At 46.7% G+C, this 26,987-nt stretch overlaps 1 protein-coding gene and 1 long non-coding RNA gene across 7 annotated transcripts in view; one reads left to right on the top strand and one right to left on the bottom strand.

Annotated features, from left to right (window-relative positions):
- Nucleotides 1–11,971, top strand: part of LOC144791361 (uncharacterized) — a 113,363-nt gene extending 101,392 nt beyond the window's left edge. The window contains exon 3 of the long non-coding RNA XR_013602368.1: nt 11,050–11,971. This is a non-coding gene — a long non-coding RNA (uncharacterized LOC144791361). The remainder of the gene's footprint in view (nt 1–11,049) is intronic.
- The window catches only part of DGKD (diacylglycerol kinase delta), a 977,235-nt gene that overhangs the window by 73,829 nt on the left and 876,419 nt on the right, over nt 1–26,987 (bottom strand). For 5 of the 6 annotated variants that reach the window (XM_078666032.1, XM_078666033.1, XM_078666031.1 and 2 more), the window contains 2 exons: nt 22,709–22,828; nt 21,136–21,253 (listed from right to left, as the gene is read on the bottom strand). In XM_078666032.1, coding sequence (XP_078522158.1) covers nt 21,136–21,253; nt 22,709–22,828 — 238 coding nt within the window. The remainder of the gene's footprint in view (nt 1–21,135; nt 21,254–22,708; nt 22,829–26,987) is intronic. The other variant, XM_078666034.1, reaches the window with a different exon arrangement.

Here is a 26,987-nt window from a genome sequence, read left to right as displayed (position 1 = left end):
TGCATGGTTGGCCAAGTCGAGCGCCAGCTCCAGGTCTGTGAGGTCCTTTCGTGAGTCTCGTTTGTGTCCCGTAATTGCTGCAATGGCCGCCCCCCTGAGGACTGTTTTGTACGCCTCCCATAGGGTTGAGGGTGACTCCACTGTGCCCGTGTTTTCAGCAAAGTACTGTGTGGTTACCAGTTGAAGCCTTTTTCGAATCTTGGGGATTTTCAGAAAGTTGGGGTAGATAGGGTAAATTCGGGCCTTCCGTGTACCCCCAGCGGTGAGTGTTAGGACAATCGGAGAATGATCTGAGATTCCCCTGGGTAGTGTGTCCACCCTGTCCACCATGTCCAGTCCCAGTCCCAGTGCCATGAAGTAGTCTATGCGAGAAAGGCTATTGTGTACCGCTGAATAATAGGTGTATGTAGTGGTCTCGGCGTTCAGTTGTCGCCAGAGATCCACAAGGCCCAGGGCTTCCGCAAAGTCCGACAGTGGAGCCGTACCGCGTGGCCGGGTCCTAGAGGGAAAGGTGTCCACTATCGGGTCCATGACTGCATTGAAGTCCCCCCCAACAATTGTTGCGCCATCAGGGAGATCAAGAAGGAATTTTCCCAGTGCCGGAAGGGCCACAGAGTGTAGGGCTGGGGGAATATATACTGATACCACATTTAGAGCTCTGCCCTCCCACTGCCCATGTACCGCGGCAAAGCGACCCTGGTCATCTTCCACCCGGCGTGATACTATAAAGGGGGACGACTTTCTCATCAGTATGCCCGTTCCCCTGGAGCCAGATGTGAAGTCAGCATGCACAGCCATTGTGTAGCCTCTCCTGTCTAGGGCTTTGCAGGTGGACCCTGTGAGGTGGGTTTCCTGTAGGAGTATTATATCTGGGTTTTGTCGTTTTATGGCCTGTAGGACCAAGCCTCTCTTAATTTTGTCCCCCAGGCCCCGGACATTCCATGTCAGTATGCGTAGTGGGGGAACCCTCCCGGCCGTGGAGGAGCCCTCGGCGGGCGTGTGATTAAGTGGCCTGGCCATTAAGGAGCTGAGGGAGTGTTGCACACGCCGTGTGCTGTGGCGGAGCCCATGCGCCGGTGTGTATCGTGCTGTGGAGGAGACATACTGATGTCGAGGTAATAGCACATTGTAGGTGGTGAGCGATGACTACAAACAAAATTAAACATTAAACATTTCAACTCGAAAACTTCGATCCCATCCCCCCTCCCTGCTACCCTGCTCCACGGACAATTCCCCGCCCGCTTCCCCAACTGTGCAGAGTGCTTTCGCCCTCCCCCATACATCTTACTTGCTTGTGGGGTTGGTGAGTCCCCTTCGGGCACTGCCTGCGCCCACCCTACTCAGCTTTGTCCGAGCCACGGCATCCGCGGCCCACACAGTCTCGAAGGCAATGTAGTACAGTGTCATACCGGAGCCGATTGCCCAGAGTCCAAAGGGTCTCTCTCAAGGTCTGATTCTATTTCCTCTTCGCCTCTCTGTAGCGGACGCTGGGAAGACTGACTGGTCGGCGATGTCTCAGGACGATGTCGCGGTCGGTCACGCTGTGAGCGGTGTCTCTGTCCCGCAGGTCTCCAGCCCTCCAGCCAGTCCTGCGCTACCTCTGGTGTGTCGAAGAACCAAGTCTTTCCCTCCGCTACTATCCGCAGTTTAGCCGGGAACATCATGGAGTATGGCAGTTCTCTGTCACGTAGCGCTTTCTTAACCTCCGTGAAGGATTTGCGTCGTCTGGCCACTTCCGCCGTATAATCCGGGAAAAAGGCTAGGGTTGCATTTTGAATCCGCACTGGCGGTGAGTTCCTTGCTGCCTGTAAAATTGCGTCTCTATCTCTGAAGTTGAAGAGCCGGGCCAGCACCGGCCGTGGTGCTGCCCCCGTCTTGGGAGGGCCTCCCGGCACCCTATGTGCCCTCTCCACCGAGAAGAAGTGAGATAGACCTTTGGGTTGGAGTTTGCTTTTGATAAGGTCTTCTATATAAAGGTCCATTGCCCCTTTCCCCTCCGTCTCTGGAAGCCCAAGGATACGAACGTTGTTGCGTCGCGAACGCCCTTCCTGGTCGTCCAGCTTGTCGTGCAGGAGCTTGGTCACTTTCTGCATCCTTTCCATGGCCACTTGTAGCTCTGAAGTGTCTTCCACCAGTGACTTAGTGACCACTTCCACCTGCGACACCCTCTCCGCCATTTTGTGAAAGTCAGCTCGCAGCAGGGAGACTTCCGAGGAGATGGCGCCCACCGTGGTTTTCACCTCCGAGAGTGTTTTCATGATGTCCTCCAGCGTTATTTTGGCAGGTTTCTCTGCTTCCTGGGCTTGTCCCGAAGATGGGCGCCCCGTGGTCTGATGTTGACTCTGGTGGCCGTAGGCGAATTTGTCCAGTTTGGCCTGTGTAGAGCCACTCCTGAGGCCTTTACCCGCCATAGTGTTAAGATTTGCGAGGTTCGAGGCTTCGCCGTGCGTCGGAGTGTACCTTTAGAGTCGGGAACAGCAGTTCGGTGGGTGGGTGGTGGACTGAGTGTTCTTGTCTGCTGATTGCTGAGCCTCAGCGGCCGTTTGCGTGGGCGTCGGGAAAGTGCCTGCCGGTTCCGATTTGGTGCCCCTGGTGGTTTTCTCCTGGGCTGGGGCGGTTACTGCGACCTCACCCTACGTTTGCAGTGTCGCTCTGCCCTGCACGGCCACCACAGATGGTTAGGGGTCCGAGCTCTGTCAGCCGCCCCCCTCACAGGCCGCCGGGGTACTGCCTCTGCGTTGGCGTTGTTAGGTGTGTCCGGTAAAATGCAGACCTTCTCTGTGCTCCCGCGCAGGTGGCCGGAGCGGCGTCGTCCCCCCGGGGCACCGGCGTTCTGGACCGTAAGTCTGCAGCGGTAGCAGCGTCTGCTGTTACCTCCCAGGTGCTCGGGGGCCGCTGATGGCCGCCGAGGCGTTCCCGGCCCGCTAGGACTTCGTGGGGAGGGCGGGGGGTTTTACCAGGACGAGGGCGCCGTTTCGAGCGGCCAGGGCACCAACCTGTGTGTCGCTGCAGTCCCGTTTGGTGGTGGCGGCAGTCCGCGCGCCTGCGGATGGTGTTTGCAGGAGTGTTAGGCTAGCTCGGGACCGCCTGGCTGGCTTCCGGGTGTTTTCACTCCTTCCGGCCGGCTCGGCCGCGCTTCCGCCGGGGCTCGGATGTCACGAGAGGCCGGTGTTGCTCTTCTGGCTACAGGCCCCAACTTGCCATTCGATGTAACTCGTGCTCCGGTGCTCAGATCCGTTCCAAAGTCGGACTGGAGGCACCGCTGAAGTCCGGGACTCGAACGCCGCCGCTTCAGGTGCGCTAGTTAGCGGATTTTTGCGCCGGATAGATTAAAGGCTGCAGTGCCCTCGGGAGCTCTCACTTCAAGCGGCCGCCATGTTCGGCTGCTAGCCACGCCCCCCATTGATCCATTTTTGCGTGCTTGATCTCAGGAGATAGGAGCTAAGACTATCAGCAGGATTAGACACAGTGATCAGTTCTTTACATGTGCATTCTTGTAACACTCCCTCAAAAAAAACCATGGCTGCTCACAATCACCAGGACCATGATGTTTCCAATTTCTGTGCTCTATTTCATAAGCCACTGTATCCTGGTATTTGTAGTGCAATTAGTTTTATGTTCACCAACACTGGAAAACCAAAATGTACCTGACAATTAAAAAAAAGATAAGAACTGGAAACACTGTGCCCTTGAGATGGAGGGGACAATTGTTATCCTAGCTACTTCATTTATTAATGTATTTATTTAGTTTTTAAATGTAATGTTAATGTTCAGCTTTTTCATAATGGTCAGCTGCTAGTATACATGGTTAGAGGGTTTTTGCAGATTGCTATGTCTGTAGTTTTGTTTGAAACAGCAGACAAGGCTCCACTTACTACAGAGAATGAGGTCAGGTACTCCAGAAATCCTCCACGTCGACATCAAAAGTTTATTCAACTTTCTGGATGAGCTGAAGCTTTTGAAGGTATTGATCTGCAGACTACAGACTCTGAAAGACTGACTTACTTCACTTCGGTATTGCTATTGATGGTTAATCTAACCACACATTCCTCACCTTTTGAATATTCTCAAGGTGTCAGACTGGATCTGGAAAATCTTTAGCAGTACCTCTGCACGCCTTTAGGTGGTGTTGTGCAGCTCCGATCTCCCAGATGGCCTTCACAACCTAGAAGCGATCCATCAGTCACCACTGTTAGCTCTGGGTGCGGTAGGGAGAGGGGTTTGCTTCTCACCTAATCACAGTCCACCAGCTACCACTACAGAGCTTGTGCAGTCTCCGCCGATATATTGACATAGTTGGGCAGATTCCCCTGATGCTATTCCTACTGGGATTTCAGATCCCACTGCACAGCTCGCATAGGCCATCTGGCATGCTTTACCTGCAGGATGCAGGTCAGACGACCCATTAGAATCATAGCCTGAATATCCTAGAATCGCCACTCCGGAAGACAGGCAAGATACTGCACTGTGCCCAGAATGGCTCTGATGAAAGGGAGCATCTGAGAGGGAGTCAGGCGTGACTTAATCCCAGCGAATGTGGGAGGTGTGCCGTAGTATGAAGGTGGTAGATGACTGCCTGTGGCAGCCTGTCTTCAACAGCCAGTCGTCGAGGTAGGGAAAGACTGGAAGCCCTGACCTCAGCAGATGGGCTTCAACCACAGCCATCACTTTCATTAATACCCGAGGGGTGATGGTAAAGCTAAAGGGGAGCACAGCGAAATATAAGGACTTGTGGTCTACACTGAACAGCAGGTAACGTCTGTGGGCCGGCAGGATGGCATATGGAAATATGCGTCCTTAATAAAAAGTTGCCTACCTTTGGTAACGCCTTATTTGGTAAAAACTCTGTCTAACCGCAGATTCCTTACCTTAGAATTATCCCTAGGCCTCTGACTGGATCTGTAAATTTTTCATGAGCCGTACCTCTGCGCTCCGGTAGGTGGCATTGTTCAGATCAGTGTGACATCCGCACCGCAAGCGACGTGTGTGGTGCCTATATACATGCCACCCCAGTTCGCAGAGGTCAGTTTCTTTTCGGGACTTTCCATGCCAGGACTGCATAGCCACGAAGAACAATGACCACTGGTGTGGAAAACTAGAGCCCAGAAGGGGAAAGCCCTGTGCCAAGAAATCCATTCGCAGAGTGGGGAGATGGGTGTGTCGGTAAGGAATCTGTGGATAGAAAGTCTCTACGAGATAAGGCGCTACTGAAGGTAAGTAACTTGTTCACTTGATAGAGACTTCCAGCTACAGATTCCTTACCTTAGGATACCCAAGCAATACCTTGCCGGGGTGGGTCTGCAAAATAATTTCACACTAAAAAGTCATGGAGGACCGAACAGGCAAAGTGCCTGTCCCGACGGACCTGACTGTCCAGGCAGTAGTGTTTTGCGAATATGTGCAGAGGAGCCCACGTTGCTGCCTGGCAAATGTCCAGGACTGAGGCCTGCATGATAACGCAGTAGTCACAGCCTTGGCTCTTGTGAAATGAGCAAGCAGGTCCTCAGAGGGGTTGCTTCTTGGCCAATGTGTAGCACATTTTAGTGCACAGCATGATCCACTGGGAGATGGTCCATTTCTGCAGTCTTTCCCTTCTTCGTTCTGACATATCCCATGAAGAGTTGGTCGTCCACCCAAAACTCTTTTGTGCAGTCAAGGTAGATCAACAACGCTTTTTCTGTGTCAGTGAAGTTGCTCCTCTTCATTGGAGGGATGTGGCAAAGCATACAAAAGTAGGCAAGGTGATGGACTGGTCAAAATGAAAGAGAGTGACAACTTTCAGCGAACAACCAGCTTGTCTGGGTAGATGTTCAGGTATGGAATCTTGGATGACAAAGTAGTTTGTAGCAGTAGCCAGAAAAGAAGAGGGTGCCTTTGGGATTTTGGGCAATGAATTTACCAGTCCCCTGTGAAGTGGAGTGAGCTATTTGCAGCATTGTCTTTAGAAGACAAGATACATATATGGTTTACTGATGGCTTAGCCAGGTATGTGGGGGCTAAGAGGCATTGGAAAGTAGTGTCATATAACCCTGTGACCAAGAAATTGTTAAGTACTACCGGAAAGTGTAAGAATAGCCAGTTTGCAGAACTATATGCTTTGTATCAAGCCTTGAAACAAGAATTGCCTGGAAAATGCTTCATCTACACTGACTCGTGGTCTACTGCCAATGGGTTAGCTACCTGGCTTCCCACATGATATGCCCGCAACTGGATGATACATTCAAAAGAGGTGTGGGGTAAGAAGTTGTGGCAAGAGATCTGGGAAATGTTACCACAAAGCACAGTAACTGTATATCATGTAGATGCCCACTGCCCAACAGACTCATCTGAACGATGGTGTAATTCCTTTGCAGATGAAAAAGCCAACATTTTAGAGGCTGAAGTGGCAACACAGGATTTTGATTTGGTGGGAATGGTTAAGTGGACTCACCAAAGATGTGAACACATGGGAGAGAAAGCCACTAACAAATAGGCAGAGAACTGAGGTATGCATATTCCCCTAGATTTGATAAAAAAGGCAATATGCAATGTCCCATTTGAATGCATACACAACACAGACCAGTCCCACAGGTGGTGAGAGCTCAGCTAAATAAAAAAAAGCTGCCATGACAGATATGGCAGATTGACTATAGTGGGACAATGCAAATTAGTCTGGGTTGTCAGTATACCTGTACAGTTGTGGATACCTACTCCGGTTACTTGATAGCCTTTCCATGTAAACGTGCCACTCAGCAGAATACTTTAAAAACATTGGATTTACTCATTTTATATTATGGTATTCCATTGCAGAGCCAAAGTGACAATGCTTCTCATTTCAAAGGCAAATTGTTGCAGGATTATTGAGCACAACACAATATACAGCACATATTTCATATCCCTTTCTACAAACAATCTGCGTGTTTCATTGAAAGGAAGAACGGATTGTTGAAAGTTCAGCTGAAAAAAATGTCAGATGGATCATTCAAAGGTTGGAGAGATAACTTTTAGGATGCATTGTTAATTTTGAAAAAAAAGGCCTTGACAAATGCAGAAACTCCATTAATGTGAATGATAACACCAGCTTTGCAGATTCAGCCTCACATGGCCAGTAATACTATCTTGTAGTGGGAGGCAACTCCTAGAGCCTTAGCTCCATATTGGGCCGCCCCAGAGGCTGCCGGTCTTGATTTACATGCTTTACAGATGCAGATAGTGAAACCCAAAGATATAGCTTTAATTGAAACCGGGGTTGAAATTAAAATTCCCCCAGGGCATTTTGAACTGATTGCCCCTCGTCTGGGCTTGCCTTAACCCCTTCCACGCTGATGACGAGCTGGGCTCGTCATGAGGTAGCCTCCTGGTACGCTGATGACGAGCCCAGCTCGTCACGTAAAGTGCGGTTTCGCATATCTCCGCGTACGAGCGGAATTCCGCCCGCACGCATGCGGTTAAAATGCATCCAAATTCGGGGGGGGGGTTTGGGGGTGGGGGGGGGGGGTAATATACTCTGATTATCAAGGAGAGATACAAGTGATACTATTCAACAGTGGAGATACTGATTTAGTAGTGCATCCTGGAGATCGAGTTGCTCAGATTGTCATCATGCCAGTTTATGGGGAATTGTTAGGAAGGGGACTGCCCCAGCCCTTCTTACTGAACGAGGACAGGGAGGGTTTGGCTCGACTGATAAGAACCCAGGAGCCAACGTATGGATTACATCCTCCCAATCTTCCCCCTGCACCCTTCTGACATTATAGCTACAGGAAAAGACAACATCCTAGATGTAGTGAGACCTAGAAAGGAGAAATGGGAACATGTGACTGCTGATAAATGCGATTTGCGAGAATGAATAATGCTTGCTTGTTCTCTGTTCTTCTAGATCAAAGCATGGTATGGTTATGTCTTGGTTGTTCTGTGTGGACGGTGTTCAGGCATGCTCAGAGGGGCCCGGGATGCCCACATCCAAGGGACTCAACCACCAGTATCAAATGACAACATTATTACAGCAGCCGAAGAACATGTGGACTTACGTATGTGATGCAAAACGTACTCAACATATCCCACTTCTGTATGCGGAACATTAAGAGCACCCTTAATGTTATCTCCACGTGTCTGATTCCTATACCTACTCCTGTCAATGTTCCCTTACATAACTTTAATGCTACCAATATGGATGAGGTGGTGGAGGAGAGCGATATCAGAACCCACCTCTCCTTATATGAATATTGAAAATTTTGCACTGAGGTAACAGGAAATCTGTGGAAGAACATGACTTATATCATAATGCACAAGTTACTTACCTTAGGTAACGATATATCTGTAAGAGACACGTAGAGATAGATTCCTTACCTTAGAATAGATACCCCAGCAATACCAACCCAGGTGGTGGGTCTGTGAACCAAGATCACGCCAGAAAGTCCTGGAGAACAGAATGGCCAAAGAAGCTGTCTTTCCGGACTTGGCTGTCCAGGAAGTAATCGTCCCAACGCAGTAGTGGCTGCCGCCGCCCTGGTAGAATGGGCGCGTAGCCCCATTGGAGGCTTCTTTTTAGCCAAAGAATAACAAGCTTTTAGGCACAGAATGACCCACTGAGAGATGGTCCGCTTGTGCACGGCCCGACATTTCTTGGCGCCCACGTAGCCAACAAAGAGCTGGTCATTCACCCGGAACTGTTGAGTGTGGTTCAGGTAGAATGAGAGCGCACGTTTTGGGTCCAGACGGTGGAGCCTCTATTCCTCTTTCGAGGGATGCGGAGGTGGAAAGAAAGAGGGCAAAGTGATGGTCTGCCCGATGTGAAAGGCAGTGCCCACCTTTGGCAGAAAAGATGGACGAGTCCTTAGAACAACTCTGTCCGGATGGATAGAGAGAAAATGAGGTTTAGAAGAAAGAGCCTGGATCTCACCCACTCTTCTTTCCAGAGGTGATGGCAATCAGTGAGAAGATGAACAGGAGGGCCGTGAAGTGGCTCAAAGGAAGCACACGTCAGATATGTCAGAACCAGATTTAAGTCCCACTGAGGCATTATGAAAGGAACAGGAGGGAAAAGATGAGTAATGCCTTTTAAGAATCTGCTTACAACAGGGGACTTGAGACGGGAAGGCTCATCTGGAAGCCGTAAAACGGCTGAAATGGCCGAGAGATAGCCCTTGATAGTGACCAGAGCAGAGCCCTGCTGGGCCAAAGAAAGTAAGAATAGAAGGACCTCTGAAAGAGGAGCAGAAAGGGGATCCACAGCCTTTGCTGTGCACTATGCCACAAACGTATTCCACCTGCAGGAGTATACCGTCTTAGTGGAGGGCTGTCTGGCCGCCAAGATTACATTACAAAATTCGGGAGGCAGGTCAAAAGACCTCAACTGCGGCCGCCCAATCTCCACGCAAGGAGGTGGAGGCTGGACAGGTTTGGGTGGAGGGCCATCTCCTGGTGCTGCGACAGAAGATCCTCCCGAAGAGGCAGTCGGATCTGGGGATCAATGGCCATGCTGAGTAGCTCGGGATACCATACTGTTTGAGCCCAGTCTGGAGCCACAGGACTGACTTGGGCCTGGTCGCGCTTGATCTTAAGCACTTTGGGCAGAAGTAGTATAGGCGGAAAGGCGTACAGTAGACGGCAACTTTTCGTCACCTAGCGATTGCCGCCTTGGAAATTCCAACGCACAGAACTGATGACATTGCACATTCTCTTTTGGGTCCACTCCTGCAAAGTCTTTGGCGCCATGGCCCGGCAGTCGGGGTACGACTTGGAGTCGTGGTAGCGCCCCAGGCAGTAGAGACACATTCGGTGTGGGTCCGTCACCGACATAATGCAGTGACAGTCCCCACAGTTCTTGAAGCCGGGCATCCCTACGACACCAGGACTCAATCGACTCAAAAGAATTGAGACAAAAGGCCTCGAAAAAACTCAGCAAAAAAGTGACTGGCGGTATTTGCTCTTCCCGGAGCTGTGCATGCTGGCGTGGAAAAAGAAAGACCTGACATCAGCACGCAAGGGCGGTGTCTAAGTAGTTGCCGCGATGTCATCTCTGTGACCACAACGCCAACGACGGACGCGGAGCAGCACAACACCACCTACCGACGCGAAGGGGTACTGCTGATGAAAACTTTCCGGATCCAGTCTGACACCTGGGGGTAATTCTATGGTAGGGAATCTATCACTACGTGTTTCTTTCAGATATTCAATAATTCTGATGGAGACACCTGTTTTAACCTTACATGTGATCCTGCTAAAATAGGCAAGTGCCAGCAGCTATAGCTTGATGGTTCTATAAGTAATATCTTTAGAGAGCAACGTACCTTGTGTCAGTTACGAAGCGATAATATGTGTACCACTGTAAATAACAATATGTCTTGAAGGTATATAGTGTATGTTGCTAGTCACTTTAGGCATGTTAAAATACCCAAGGGATTCCTCTTTTCATGTGGCAATACGACATACACCTATATTCCAGCAAACCTAACTGGTAGACTATGTGCCTTAACATGAAAAGAACTTATGATTTTCCTTTGCATTCAGCTTTATGCTCTTGCTATGCTAGAGACACATTTCAATTGTCAAAGTCTTTGATTCTGAAATGACCTTGTTATCCGAAACTGAATATATTACTCTAGCTACATCCATATTAGGTGTTTATGGGTTAACGGTGTATAACACTAGGATAATAAACAAGGTTGCACATTAAATGATAAGAAACATTAATGAAACCTCTACTGCCTTAGCTGAATTGCTATTGGATGTTCATGGAACAAGAAAAGCCACTTTACAAAATAGAGCTGCTATTAAATATTTGCTTTTAAATCATAACTGCGGCTGTGCAGATTTAGATTTGTGCTGTTTCAATTGATCTGACCATTCCACATCTATCCATTCGCATCTTAATGCACTATATGAGTTAGTTAAGGATGTAAAACAAGACATGGACAAGGGGTGTTGGGATTGCTTATTTGAATGGTTTCCTGATTTTGGGCAACTTCCTTATATTTTAAGTGTCATTTTCATTATAATCTGTATTTTGATTCCTATTTGTTGCTGTCTGAAACGTGTGCCTAATCTTATATCTTTGTTTTGTCCTAGGGTTGTTACTTTTATACCCATGAGTTATTCTGATTATTATTAGTCAATAGTCAAGGAGTGGAGTGTAATGCTACAGACATTTATTTACATTGTGAGATCATGTGGGGACCATTGACTCCATGTTGCTTTAATTCATGGCTTCATCTTGTGTCTGTCTGACCCTGCCTTTCCTCTGCGAATGCAAGCAGGCCTGGGTTACTTGTGCATGCACAGAAATGATATTTTTCACTTCACCGAGTGAGAGAGATAAGCTGCAAGAACAGACAGTGGGGGCTGTGTAACCCAAGGATGAGGAAGTGAAGAACTCTGCCTTGGCTCTCATCGGAGCCTGGCCAGCTCTGGTGAGTGACCTCGAGGAAGAGAGTACAGCCAGCACCTACAGTGCAGATGAAGGGAGGTGGGGCTTCTAGAAGCCTCTCTTCGTGTTAGTAAAGAATATTAAGATGGAGTCCTCTTGGCGTTTTGACAGGAACTCTTCTATGGGGTTGACGAATCACCTAGAAACCTTTTCCCAGTTGAGGACTCCTGACAAGACTGCCACTGGGTTCCTCAGTCGTGCTGGCAGGATAAAGCAAGACAGCTGGTGAAGATTTCCATGTTCTAATTGCTCATTCTTGTGTGCTTACAGTTTATCTTTTCATGCATGTGTTCTAGTGTCTATACATTTTCTATATGCATTCATTTTACATATGCATTAATGCTATTTGATTTATGGGAACTTGCTGTAATTAAAATTCCTCTTTATAAGTATTGAGCTTTGTCTACATTTTATTTTGGTCAGAGTCTTATTTTGAAGAGTGTTCACATTGTGTCCTGACGTTTTGAAGTCTTGCTCAGGTGTTCTGAAGGAAAAGCAAGATAAGAGAACAATTGTGCAATAGCTAAAAAGGAGTGCACATCAGAACAGTTAAGACAAGATCCCACGAAGGCATGATGAAGGGCGAAGGTAGAAAAGAGTTGCAAACTTTTCAAGGACCAATTTACAACGGGAATTTGAACACGGATGGCTGATCAGGCAACTGAAGAAAGGCTGAAATGGCAAAAAGACCGCAATTTAGGGTGCTCTGAGAAGAGCCCTGCTGGGCAAGAGAAAGGATAAAGAGACGTACCCAAGAGAGGGGAGCAAAAACAAAGTCGACTTGTTTATCTGCACAACCTCCAACAAACTTTCCCCAACGACAGGCGTATACAGTCTTGGCATTATGCTCCTACGATAACAGTGCAGACTTTGGGCAGAAGGCTGAAAGCTGTCAACGTTCGCTTTTCACTCTCCACGCATGAAGGCGGAGCGTTGACAGGTTCGGGTGGGTAACCCTCCCCTGCTGCTGCAACAGAAGATCCTGCCAAAGAGGCATCGGAGGAAAAGCGTAGAGGATGTCTAAGTTCCACTCGAGACAAAAAGCGCCTCTGAGCGACAGCTGCCTTGAAAACTCCAGCGTGCAGAACTGCTGACATTGTGCGTTCTTGATGGTGGCGAACAGAACTAACCAAGGCTTTCCCCACAGCTGAAAGATACCTTGCACCACCTCCAGAAGGAGACTCAATTTGTTATCTTCTAGGCATCTTCGGCGGAGTTCATCTGCCCTGGAGTTCACAGTGTCTGCCAGGTGCTGAACCACCAAGGAAAGCTCTGACGTTCTAGCCATGTTTAAAGATGCAGGGCTTTTGAAAGAGGGTCCACAACCCCACCCTGCTCTGCTTGCTGCAATACCAAATGGCGGTGGTGTTGTCCGTGAACACCTGCACCAGCCTTACCTTGATTGAGAGCAGAATAGCTTTTAATGACCCCTGGATCGCCCAAACCTCCAATAGGTTGATATGGAGTCCAGATTCCTCAGGACACCAGAAGCTCTGATCTCCATCCCTCCCAGATAGCTGCCACATCCCAGGAGTGGTGTATCTGTCACCATTGTCAGATCTAGATGGGGAAGGGAGAGAAGTCTGCTGCTGACCCAATTGCGGTTTGTTAACAACCACTGCAGATCTTTGCGGTTCTCTTCCAGATCTGGGCCATGTAGGAGAGATTTCCCCCGATGCTGCGCCCACTGGAACGTTAGGAACAAATGCGGAGCCCACATATGCTAGAGGGTATGCGTCACAAGCAGGATGCAGGAGACCATGAGGCCCAGCAGCCTTGTAAATGTAAATGTAAATGTACAGGAATTTATATAGCGCAAATCACCGAGCGGTTTCTAAGCGCTTGCTTAGGGAACCCGTCCTGGTATTCCCCTGTGAGATAACCCCGGCAGGGTATCCGCAAGGTGAAAGCCAGGCATCCCGCCGCGAGGGGCCGTTGTGGAGATTAAGCAAGCTATTGCCCAGAGTAGCAGAGTGTGAACCCGTGAATCGAGTAGGCACTGGAGCGAGAATTGTCGAGTCCATGGACATTTTAGGACTCAAGACCCCGCCGAGCCGGGAATTGAACCCTGGTCCCGGGCTGACCTCTGCTTCCAGGTCTGCCTCCTCTAACCAGTGAGCCACACTTCTCCACTTAGAGTCAGTATCACCAAATTCCAGGATAGAAGCTATATAATAGTATAATAGCCTGATATAATAGTATAATATAATAACAGTATAATAGCCTGAATATCCAGGACTCGTCGCCTGGAAGGATAGGCCCGAAACTGCATCATTTCCTGAACAGCTCAGATGAAAGGGAGCATATGAGAGGGAGTCAGATGTGACTTTGGCACATTGATAATGAACCCCAGTGAGTGCAGTAGGTCCGCTGCATTCAGGAGGTGGGAAACGACTACCTGGGACGAGCCTGCCTTCAACAGCTAGTCGGCGAGATAGAAGACTGTCACCCCTGATCTCCGCAGATGAGCTGCAACCATCATCTTAGTGAAAACCCCAGGGGCACTGGCAAGGCCAAAAAAGAGCACAGTGAACTGAAAGTGCTCGAGGCCTATCGTGAACCGCAGATAATGCTGTGTGCAGGCAGGACAGGGATGTGGAAGTATGAGTCCTGCAAGTCCAATGCTACCATCCAGTCTTCCAGGTCTGCGGAAGACAGTACTTGAGCGAGTGTGAGCATTTGAATTTCTCAAGAGTTTTTTTTTAGAAAGAGATCAAAAGGGCCAGGTCTAGGATAGGACTAACACCTCCGTCCTTCTTGGGTACCAGAAAGTAGCGGTCATAGCAACCACAATATACTTCTGAGGCCAGCACCATCTCTATGGCTCCCTCGGCCAAAAGAGAGGCCTCTTCCTGCCGGAGTACGAGAGATGGTTCTCGGTCAGCCTGCCATAATAGTGTAGCATGGGTGGAGGGGTGGTCACAAAGGGGACGGAGTAGCCCCTTCGGACAATCTGGAGAATCCAGGGGTCTGATGTTATTGGCCTCCAGTGATGCAGGTGATTGCATATCCTGTTGTCCACTGGTTACCAATCATGGTTGGAGGGCAAACTAAAGAGGTTTTGAGGCTGCAGTAGACTGGGCTGACCTTTACTTGCCTGAACCAATGGCTCGATGGGTACCACTTCCTCAGCTATGGACGGGCTGGGAACCTTGCATGCCATGGTGGCTTGGCAGGTCTAGACTATGTTGGAAGCCCATTCTGTGGTCACAAAAGGAGGACTGCGGTTGACAGGGGGCCATGGAAAGGCCCAAGGACCTGGCCGTAGCCCTGCTGTCCTTGAGGCGCTCCAGCGCTGAGTCTGCCTTGTCTCAGAAGAGATGGGAGCCATCAAAGGGCATTTAAATAAGCAAAGCTTGGACAGTTGTCCTCAGCTAGGTGTGGTGCCGTAAGGCAACAGATGAAGAAAGTGCTCTGCCTAGCGAGTCGGTTGTATCCAGCCCATATCAGATTGTGAACTTAGCTGCATCTCTCATCAGCCACAGTTTGGGAGAGTATGGCCGGGGCCTCCTCCGGGGCCTTAGACAGCACCTGCAAAGGGAATGGGAGTAACAGCCCAAAAGGCATGGGGTGTTCACAGACTGCAATGCCAGGCTGGAGTAAGAATGCAAAAAGAACAAATTATAGATAAAATGCTGAACAAATCAAGCACTCCCCCCAGTCACAGATGTGGGTTAAATGCATAATTTCTTTGCTCACCATGCCATTCCAGTTTAGACCCAGCCACATGCAAGTCAGTTTCGACCCTGTTCCTCATGGAAACAGTCCAGCCCCAACTGCCAGGTCCTCCCTGGACCAGAAACAAGCATACTGGAACTGGTTTCGAGATATCACCCCTCATCAACCAGGCACGCATGATTCCCGTGGCATAGTGAGCACGGGACCCACGTCTGTGCATACCCTTCCTACTTAGGGCGACAAATGCAAAAACAAACAGATGATGGTCGGAATGCTGAGCAAATCATACATTCACCCCCAGTCACAGATCTGGGTTAAATCCATTATTTATTTGCTCGCTAACGCCATTCCAGTGTAGACCCAGATGCTCTGAGGGCAGCACATTATTTGTTAAAAGGCACACTGCCCCTATTTGCATCAAGCACATCAGTTTAAAGGAGTGTAAACAGCGCGCCTTAACTATAATAGTGTAATTGTAATTTTTTCTCAGCACTACCTCAAGAGTGTCAGCATCCAACTTCATTTTGTTTGCATTTCATTATCTGCACCAAGTCTGAAAATGTTGCAACCTATAAATGGCAGATTTGTAATTTTTGTCTGTGCTTCTGACTTCAGAGCTGCTGGCCACAAATAAACACATTGAGAGGTTGTTAATTTCAAAGATTTAATCAGCTTTAAAGTTTGCTTCCCGTCCTAATTGTATTGCCATCAGACACGCCTTTTGTGCATTTTGTTTCACTGGCATTCTTTCTATTGTTTGTTTCACTGGTACCCAACTGTTGTACTTAATAAAGACATGCCATGTATGAGTGTTTCACCAATGGCATAACATTCCTGCTATGCAGACTCTCCATTTCTATATCCTTTGGTACATTAGAGGGTGCTTGCTTCACTCTTAGATTGGACACGATAGTTGGTGCCACATATTTGTAACGGATGTGTCCTTTTTCGTCCTGAGGCAGTCAGGTCCACATTGCTGCTTGAACAAACTTTTCCACTAATGCTGGGCGTAGTTAAATGGGACATTGCTTACTTGCGTCCTGTCCGTCGGATAGCACTGACATGTTCATTCTGTCCCAGACACTGCCCCATGTTAACCATACTGTTTTGTGCACAATGACATATCATCTGAAGCAACATGTTGTTACTTGAGGTGCATCACAGTTTGTAATCATACTTATGTCTTGGTGTGTGTTTGTGATGATTACTCTACGAAATTACAGATTATGTGTTTGCATGAGTCCAAGCTGACGTTCATTGTTTTACACATAACTCTTTTAGAGCGGTGACCCCATCCCCGGGCTGCATGTCAGGTTAAGGTGAGGCCTTCTATCCGTTAAGTACAGGTGAGAACATTAATTGCATATATATATATATATATATATATATATATATATATATATATATATATATATATATATATATATATATACACATACATATATATACACACACACATTTCTTTAACACTAATCACTGAATGAGTACGCGGTTGACAATATAATTGTTCAGCACCTGATTCTTTAAACAATAAGTACTAGACATGTCCAGAGATATATGTTCTAATGAATTATTTTGTTGTTATGTTTTCCATGTAGGTATAACTAGTGAATTACCAACGCAATAATAAGGATCACTGGTGGTGTATAACCTTCCCTTCTTTTCTTTTCATTGTTTGTTCACACTAATAACTATACAGAAGGTATTAAAAATTGCAGTAGCAGTCCTAGGTCCTGACGAAAGCCGCAACACCTTCTTGGGTCTATAGGCTGCAACATGTAGACCAGTTTTCGCCAACTACTCGCAGGCATAAGTTACCCCTGCTGGTGCTCTGTTTTTAATCCTGGCCCCAGGACGAGTTAATAAAGTTAAATTTCGTACCTGGTAGCTAGTTTTAACTACAGTCCTCCTCACGGTTTATATTATTTTGCGCTGCACCCTCTACCTAACCTGACTCATTTCTTCTCATTGTTGGATTTAGTATATCCTAATGTTAGGAACAGAACATCCCTGAGATCCTCCCTCTCAGTGAGAGGGTTGTAGCCTGTGGCGGGACCAGGTTTTCCTGTCACAAGTAGAATCCCAATGATGAAGGATGCCACCTATGGTGGGTGAGGGATTTTGTCCTAATAAAGGGACTCCCCCAAGGGCTCAAGAGAATATCTCTGGTTGTGCTGACCCTTCCGGTTTGTTAGCTTAGACCCAAGGGTTTTTTGTGTGTTTTGCACAAATAAAGAATGCCTTTATGGACAACTTCCATGAAGTATTGTCTTTTGTGCTCGGGTAGTCTGTCAACGAATGTTCCTTCAGCTCAAATGTCACCAGGTACTGTCTACATTCTCGATTTTACTTTTTTTCATTTTTAAAAATGAAATGTAAAATGGATTCAGAGGTAGTTATCTCTAAATGATTCTGTTCAAATATTTAATTGGCCTACTCTAAAAAACTAAATTGATATGCATTAAAGACGAGTTTTATATAGTAAACTGGTCCTGGATCCTGAACATGTTCAGTGTTCAAAAATATTAGTAATGGACTAAAAGATGGAAAAAAGCACATTAACAAGAACTGAGCAGAGATAAAAAAAAAAAACAATGATTTCTCTGTCGAAAACAACCAATTACGATACCTGCTTTGAGAGAGAGAACCAGCTTTGCAGGAAGCTACCAGTAATCAAGGCCCAGAATCTACTGATGAATGACAGAAAACTGATCACACCGTGACCACCTTCACATAAAATATAAACTTTAAGCCCAGGACAGTGCTTACTTTGTTAAAAGCTTTTTTTTTCTTTTTCATAAAGAGATACCTGGCCACCAATTTCAGTACTGCTACTTAATTCTGCAGATTCAAAATACAACGCCATGAGTCATTGCACTATACTTTCATGATTGTATTAGTTCAACTTGATTTAAAACAACAATTCGTCATTCTAGGTGCATTGGAGGAATACACATTTCATTCAATGTAATATACATTTCAAAAATTATGTGAAGAACATTATAACAAAAACATTTTTCGAAAAAATTCATTAAAAAAAACACATTATGATCACATCATGTAATTACACCAGTCGAAAATTCAATAGTTGCCTGCCAGCCTTAAGACTATTCTCTTATTGCAGTTTTATATAATGCTATGACAGGCAGATGGCGGGGAAAATGTTTTTTGAAAAGAGTTTGCTCTCGGGGTATATTTTGTATTCTGACACCCTCACTAGAGTCCCATTCGATGTTGATCCCTCGCAGACAAACATGTACGCCAACGCGTTTCCAATCCCCTTTTGGTTTAAGGGATTATCATCAGGGCTTTGGACCACGGTGTAATCCTAGTAATTAACAAAATAATAAATAATGAGTAGCAAACTTTTTACCTCCTTCTCTCTCTACTTTTAAATGGGCAAACTAAGCACATTTTATGGGTACCTTATATCTTGCCGTGTGGTTCTCTTACTAGTCCGTCTTCTGTACCTGGACACAATCAAATTTATTGTATAAGTATGGGTGTTACAAGTCTGACTGTACTGGCTAGTCTTTACTCAGTCGTATTTTATTATTTTTTATAAGGAAATAACTTACTGGAGACTTCACGCATCTATTTCGATGACTCCCCACTCATTCGTGTTTTTAAACACAGTCTGCATAGAATGGTTTTGGGCGCTTTAAATTCACCCTAAAAAACAAATTAATTTGGTCGTTTTAACCAAACGGAGTCACTGACTGTTAACGACATTAAGCGAGCTCTCAGAGGCATCTCTCTTACTTGTGGGAAAGATTCCTCTTCAGAAAAGGAAATTACGTCTGCGGAACGATTAAGCGTTTACAGTGTGAAATGTGGAGTGGAAACTAGAGACTAAAAAATGTCCTCTTTTTGGTTGCATTAGGAAGTAATGATGCCCCAAATGTCGACGAGGACGTAATTGCCTTTTCTGAAGAGGAATCTTTCCCACAAGTAAGAGAGATGCCACTGAGAGCTCGCCTAATGTCGTTAACAGTGAGTGACTCAGTTTGGTTAAAACGACCGAATTAATTTGTTTTTTAGGGTGAATTTAAAGCGCCCAAAACCATTCTATGCTGACTGTTTAAAAACACGAATACGAGTGGGGAGTCATCGAAATAGATGTGTGAAGACTCCAGTAAGTTATTTCCAAATAAAAAATAATAAAATACGACTGAGTAAAGACTAGCCAGTACAGTCAGACTTGTAACACCCATAATTATACAATAAATTTGATTGTGTCCATGTACAGAAGACGGACTAATAAGAGAACCACGCGACAAGATATAAGGTACCCATAAAATGTGCCTAGTTTGCCCATTTAAAAGTAGAGAGAGAAGGAGGTAAAAAGTTTGCTACTCATTATTTATTATTTTGTTAATTACTAGGATTACACCGTGGTCCAAAGCCCTGATGATAATCCCTTAAGCCAAAAGGGGATTGGAAACGCGTCGGCGTACATGTTTGTCTGCGAGGGATCAACATCGAATGGGACTCTAGTGAGGGTGTCAGAATACAAAATATACCCCGAGAGCAAACTCTTTTCAAAAAACAGTTTTCCCCGCCGTCTGCCTGTCATAGCGTTATATAAAACTGCAATAAGAGAATAGTCTGAAGGCTGGCAGGCAACCATTGAATTTTCGACTGGTGTAATTACATGATGTGATCATAATGTGTTTTTTTTTAATGAATTTTTCGAAAAATGTTTTTGTTATAATGTTCTTCACATACTTTTTGAAATGTATATTACATTGAATGAAATGTGTATTCCACCAATGCACCTAGAATGACGAATTGTTGTTTTAAATCAAGTTGAACCAATACAATCATGAAAGTATAGTGCAATGACTCATGGCGTTGTATTTTAAATCTGCAGAATTAAGTAGCAGTACTGAAATTTGTGGCCAGGTATCTCTTTATGAAAAAAATTATTAGACGTCCCACCAGGCCCCCTTAATGGACGTAACCCCTTTAGTTTAAACTACTTTGTTAAAAAGTCAGTGCCAGGCCACTTCTCATGATGCCACTGCAGCTTGCATAATCCATTGCCCCAGCCAGTGCCCACAAAACTACTAACCATCACTCTTCTAAAAGTGCTGCCACAATTAGGAGTATTCAAGGTCACCCAAAGCTATAAGAATGTCCTGGGCAGTAGATAGTCATATATTAAATTATTAAACACTACAAAATCAGACAAAACATCGACACCATGTGGTGGACTGTTGTAAGTGCTGGTGCTGAGAATTAAGTAACCACTGGCTCAAATTAAGCACTATTCTAGGAGTACCTGAAGTTGTTGCGGCAAATTATTTATTGCAACAAAGGTCTCATTGTCACCCTCACCATAGCAGCCTCTCAAACATGTGGAATCCATAGCAATAGGCAAGTGACTGGCAGACACAGGGAGAAAAGCAAGTGATGGAGGAATCAAAATCAATACATTTGGGAGACAGACAGGTCAGCAGGCTTTGAGCAAATGAACTATGACCAATAACATTAAGCTGAACAATGCCCTGCCTCCACCCCTCATGCAACAACATAACATGTCACATCAACAGAACACTACATATGTGTTAGAAAGAAGTCCGAGACATCTGACAGAGAAGGTGAGGCAAAAGAGAAAAGACACTGCCTGAAGAAGAGCAATGCAAAAATGGGACCAATTGTCAGAGAGAGGGATGACAAAGCTGATGAATAAAATGAACAACTGTATTGAAATGTGGGAAGTAAAGCAATAAAGGGTAAAGAGAAAGCTTTTGCAAATTTGTGATGTAGTGTGGTAAGGAGACATCTGTTGTAGGTAAGGCAGTTTGAAATACAAAATACACCACAAGGTTTTTGGGAGAGCAGTACAAAGGTGTCAGAGACAGTATCTGTAAGAAGTGCAGAGTAACAGAATTACAGACACAGCTACTATAGAAAGAGCAGTATGGAGTGACAGCTGTTGTAGCTGCGTTGTGTAGTAAGAGCAGAATAACATGTAATATTACGGAGATAGTGTCCAAAGAAACATAAGTCATGAATAGATGAATGCCCAAATGGGCTGTTGATACCCGGATGCTCTAAGTTACTTTGGGTCTCCTTGTTCTTGCTGTTTTTCTCCTTTTTAAACTTGTTGACCAGCCGGAATTTTCCACTTCGACTGCGTTTTGAAAAATCTGACAGCCGGTTCTGCAAAACAGGACAGAGAAATGTCAATACACGGAGGAGCAAGGAGTTTTCCCAGTGAACCACATCCGCCAAAGTGGTGTAGCAGATGATGTGTCTTTTTGACTGCCTATAGTTATGTGTGAATTATAGTATTGTTACTGTCGCAAGATGGGTAGTCTGTGAGAAAGTACAAAACTATCTATATGTAAGCAGGTATGGTGGCCTGAGTCATGAAGCTGACAGCAGGAAGGTAACATGAGAATGCAAACCGACAGTTTGTAGAGAGATGTGACTGCATTCTTGGAGAGGAGGATTATGACTGGTAGATAGGTGAAGAAATGTAGGCTGACTTTCTGCAAAGGCCAAAGAGTAGAGGCCAAAGGTATGCAAGTATTACGAGTGCACAAGACTGCACTCTATACCAATGCGTTGAGTTGCAGAGCAAAGGCCTGCAGGAAAATGTGTGAGTGCTGCCCTGCTATTGGAAGAGAGGTATAAGAGCTGGTTTATAATTTGCAGAAGTCTGAGTGCAAGATCATAGTCAGAGAGGTCGCAGAGTTATAAGCTGCATGAGGAGGGAGAGTGCATGAGTAAGGAAGGTGAAATCTACAGGGAACTGAACGAGTCCTTGAGCCCCTTCCTTCAAGATCACTCCCCAATGCTTCTTCAGATCCTCTGGCACTTACCCAGAGGTCTGCCTCCCGTGCAAGCTCCCTGGGATCAGAGAGCCCACACTCAAACAGGTGTTGCCGTAACCCCGGAAAACAATTACTGAGCATGTGCTCTCTGATAATCAGACTGTCTAGAGAGTTGTCAAGCAGACCTGTTAGAATTCTCTACAGAATCATCTGAAACTCAAGGCCAACTTTGTAGCACAGGAATGTGCAGGTGTTTAAAGCTGCCATGCAAGAAAGTGTACAATTTCAGGCTGCCTGTTTGAAAGGAATAGTTAGACCATATCCAGATTATGAGTGCAGATCAAATTTTTGTTAGATAATGGAATAGCTCAGTCCGACTATTTACCTATTTACACTACACATAGGCCCTAGTTAAGAGCAACCTGGTAATCCGGCAATTACTTCATGTCCCTGCAGATACCATTACTGGGTAGAACTGTATCTCAGTGGTCAACCACACAGTTAAGAGCTGGATCCTGAGGGTGCATTCAGAAATGGCGAATACTCAAGGTAATCTGATTTAACACATCAAATGTTACATATGACTTTTCACAATAACTTTCAAAAAGGGGTATTAAGATCCCTTGGTTTATAGCACAGATTGGCTCTGCTGTTCTCTGCAGAACAATACACTGGAATGGCCATAATGAATAATGTAGGCAGCACCATAGCTGTCTCGGCATAAGGTAAGTACAAATCTGTCACATGGTTAAGTGCCCTTAAAAAGGACATGATGGGTCTGGTTACACACAGTATCTCCCAAGTAGTAGTAGCTGTACTTCTTATTCTAGGTCTTCACCTCGTCATCACCAGGTTCCATGAGATTCCAGAGCCAGGGGATTTCAGACACTTTTCTCATTTCCAGGTCCATGTTTTTGAGAGACGTTGCAAGCTGCTCTTTCTGGGGAGGATCCAGCTCCTGCAGAAAGAAAAGAACACACTGCTGTGAGGCAGTAACAAAGGAGTGTGAATGACTGCTGAAAGACCGGTGCCTGGGGATTATGTTACTGAAGTGTGAGCAACAGAAAGCACCAGAGCACATAAATGACAGGCTCTAGAAAAGAGTGAACAGCTACTAACTTTTCATCAGTTTTGTACAAATTACTTTTTTATCCCCTTTTCTCTACTGATCAATATGTTGGTGTATCCTTGGAGCATTTCTTCCTATCTGGTTTCCAAATGGTTGCATGTATGGAATTTAATAACAAAGATTCACATGCGACCCACCCTCCTCCCCTCAGAGGTTCTCTTCTTCGCTTGGCTCTATATCACTCTTGTGCTATGAAAATCTGAGGGCCTGAGCCTCTGGGGAGAACATTCTAAGAGGGTGCTGACGCCTGATTGGCCGGAATTTGGACCAACATAATGACTATGATACATCATAGAAGTGACAAATTGTCTAGCTATAAAAACTCTATGGTGTTTCCTTTATTTTATGCATAGATATTTATGTTATTACTACATACCTATGTTATGTACCGTGGGACTCTCATTCGGCGACGGGGAATATTCAAGCATGTGAATCTATGAAAGACACACCAATACTGGAGAATGAAGGATACCAGACTCTCCTGACCCAATCCAGAGCCACTAAGATAACTTGGAAACCGGTTGGTCCAGATCTTCTTAAGAACATTGGCCAGCAGTGGTGTCAGTGGAAAGGTGAACAGGAGTACTGAACTCCATTCGAGACAGAATGCGTCTCCCAGCAAGAGCTGCCTTTGAACAGCACGCAATAGTACTGACACTGTGCAGTGGCAAATAGATCTAACCAAGGTTCTCTCCAATCTCTTAAGAGACCTTGCACCACCTCTGAATGGAAACACCATATGTGATTTGCGAGGCATCGACTGCAGAGTTAGTCTGCTATGGCGTTCAGAGAGCCCACCAGTTGCTGAACTACCAGGAAAATGCTCTGACGTTCCAGCCATGTCCAGAGACGCAAAGCATAGACATAGGATCCACAACTCCACCCTGTCCTGCTTGTTGTAATGCCACATGATGATGGTGTTGTTTGTAAACACCTGAAGCAGTCTTCCCTTGATGGCTAGAATAAAGGTATTCAATGCCAGGCAAACAGCTCTCAGTCCCAAAAGGTTTATGTGGAGCGGAAATTCTGTCGGAGATGAGTGTCCTCTGATCTCCACCTCTCCCAGATGGCCACCCCAACCCAGAGGTAGCACATCTCTCACAAGTGTAAGTTCTGGATGGGGAAGGGAAAGTAGTGTACTGCTGATCCAATCGCTGTTCGTGAGCCACTACTGCACCTGATTTGCAGTTCCCCCTATATGTCGACCAGCTCAGAGAGAATCCCCTGATGCAGTGCCCATTGGGACTTCAGATGCCACTGCAGAGCATGCATGTGCCAACAAGTTTGTTTTTCCAGCATGATGCAGAAGGCCATAAGACTCAGCAGCCTCAGCGTCAGTCTCACCGAAATCCAGGATAGAGACTGAAACATTGGAATCATGGCTTGAATATCCTGGGTTTGCTGTTTTGGAGGATAAGCCTGAAACTATACTGTATCCATGGATAGCTCAGATGAATTGAGCGTCTGAGAGGGACTCAGGTGTGACTTCTGCACGTTAATAGCGAACCTCAGTGAATGCAGCAGGTCCACCGTAGAGGGGCCGCCATGGTCTGGCAACGGGAGACAACTGCCTGAGGCGATTCCACCTTCAACAGCCAGTTGTTGAGGTAGGAGAAGTCTGGCACCCTTGATCTCCGGCAGATGCGCTGCAACCACGCCATAAGCTTGGTGAATGCCTGGGGCGGTAGTAAGATCAAAGAGGAGGTGAGTAAACTGATAATGCTCTTGGCCTACCATGAGCCACATGTAATGTAAAGTAGGCAGGCCGAGAATATGAAAGTAGGCATCCTGCAAGTCCAACGCTACCACCCAGTCTCTAGGGTCAAGTGCAGACGGTACTTGAGCCAAAGGGAGCATTTTGAACTTTTCCTTTTTCAGGAAAGAATTTAGAGGGTGTAAATTTAGGATATGATGGAGTCCTCCATCCTTCTTCGGCACCATAAAGTAGCAGAAATAGCAACCACACCAACTTCTAATGCCAGCACTATCTCAATGGCTCCTTTGGCCTGGAGAGCCAATACTTTCTGTCACAAAACGTAAAGGTGGTTCTTCATCAGCCAATCGGAGGACGGCAGCAACAGTGACTGGGTCTGCTGGACATTCTGGAGCACCCATTTGCTCAAAGTAATCTCCCAACATTGAACACATGGTACGAAATCCTGCCACCAACCGGGTGCATGATAGTATGAGGTCAAACTAAAGAGACTTTGACGCTGAGGCTGATGGGGGTGTGGTGGGTGCAGGGGTCTGATTGGTCCCCCTCTCTAGCCCTGGTTTCTACGAGGCTTGTGGGAGGCACGTCTGCAGCAATAAAAAGGACTGAGATGCCTAGAAGCATTGGTGGCTAGGGTGGAAAGGACAAAGCTGATCAAAGGGCGTATCTTTAGGAGTTGCCTGGACATTGCCCAAACAGCCAGTTGTTTTCAGTCAGGCTTGATGATGGTGCACCACCGTGGCAGCAATGGCTCTGCCCAACGGCTGTCTTCAATCTGCATCTGATGATCGTGTACTTTGCCGCACCTCTCTCATCAGCAATAGCTCGAGAGAGTATGGTTCTAGCCTACTCCAAGACTATAGGCAGCACTTGCACAACTGTATCCTACACAGTATGGGTATAACGACCAAATGAGCATGTAGTGTTTAGCGACTACAGTGCCAGGCTGGTAAAAGTGTAAAATCCTCTTTCAAAAGGTATCCAGCCTTTTGGATTCCCTATCCGGTGGTGTGGTAGTGTACATATGGGATTTATCTTGGAGGCTGAGCCAGCCTCGTAAGGGTGGGATGTTGGGTAAGGAAGGCCGGGTCTCTGAGCATGGGGTGATGGAGCGGTAGACATACGTGTGCACAAAAGTGACTGTGTGGGCTTGTCCCAGGCCCCGAGCAGGACATCAGTGAGGGCTTCATTAAAAGGGAGTAAGGGTCTTGATGGGGACACCCTAGGCTGAAGCGCCTCTGTCAAGACTCTCACTGGGGCCTTATTATGACTTTGGCAGTGTGGCAGTGGTAAGGCTCATACGGAAGCCTTAGCAAGGCAAAGTAATGGGAATGCCATTGCAAGTTCCTGCAGGGCATGGACTGTCAAGTCCATGCCCTGTGGGAACTGGGTGTGCATGCATACAGGGGGGTATACACCATGTGCCCCTCTGCATGCATCCCATGGCGCAGAGGCAACAGGGGGGGCTGTAGGGCCCCCTTTGTGTCCTCACCGACACAGTTTTCATGGCGGGCTCACTGCCATGAAAACTGTGGCAGTGAGGAAACTCCAAATATTCTTGGTGGTGCCGCAGCAGCGCCACCAGCATATGAGAGGCCTCAGACCGCTGCAAGACTGGTAGGGATCGTGGAACCCTGGCGGCAGCCATGGTCCAATGGCAGTCCAACCAGCCTACTTGTAGTAGGGCGGTCCGACCAACGATGCGGCGGTAGCCGCACCGCCACCGAGGATTTGGTGGTCCATCGGAGCATCAAATTCATAATGAGGCCCATTGATCTTGACCTCAACTGTGGGCAGCTGAAGGTCCATGACATTAGCTGCTCTCTGGACCACCATCACAAAGGAAGGCCCTTCCTCCAGAGCCACTGTGGGAGGACAGAGAAGGCCAAAGTCTGGTGAGGTGTCCTGACCTCTGACGTCTGTCAGGACCTCCTACAAGGTGTCGTAGGCCATGGAGCTCCATCTCCAATTAAAGCCATGTGCCTGCTCAGTGCCAGAGCCTGCGTTGGCCAACACTGGTCTAGCTCTGTATCAGGAATCATGATGGGATTGATAGCGCCACTAAAACGGTCTTCGGAGGAGGTTGTGAAGCTGCATCCAGTATGGATCCAGATCTAACAACGGATCCTAACCAAGGTTTAATCTACAGGTGGAGCCCTAGTCAGAGACCCCCGGAAGCCATGGGGCATGAAGGCACTCCAGAGAGCTCAGTTCACCCAAAAATGTGGCTCATGGCTCCATAAAATCCTTGAAGTTGAACGAGTGTACCTCTGG

This window comes from Lissotriton helveticus, chromosome 11 (assembly GCF_964261635.1).
Source record: "Lissotriton helveticus chromosome 11, aLisHel1.1, whole genome shotgun sequence".
Classification (NCBI taxonomy): Eukaryota; Metazoa; Chordata; class Amphibia; order Caudata; family Salamandridae; genus Lissotriton; species Lissotriton helveticus.
The sequence above is the reverse complement of the archived record's forward strand: the minus strand, read 5'-3'. Positions and strand labels throughout refer to the sequence as shown.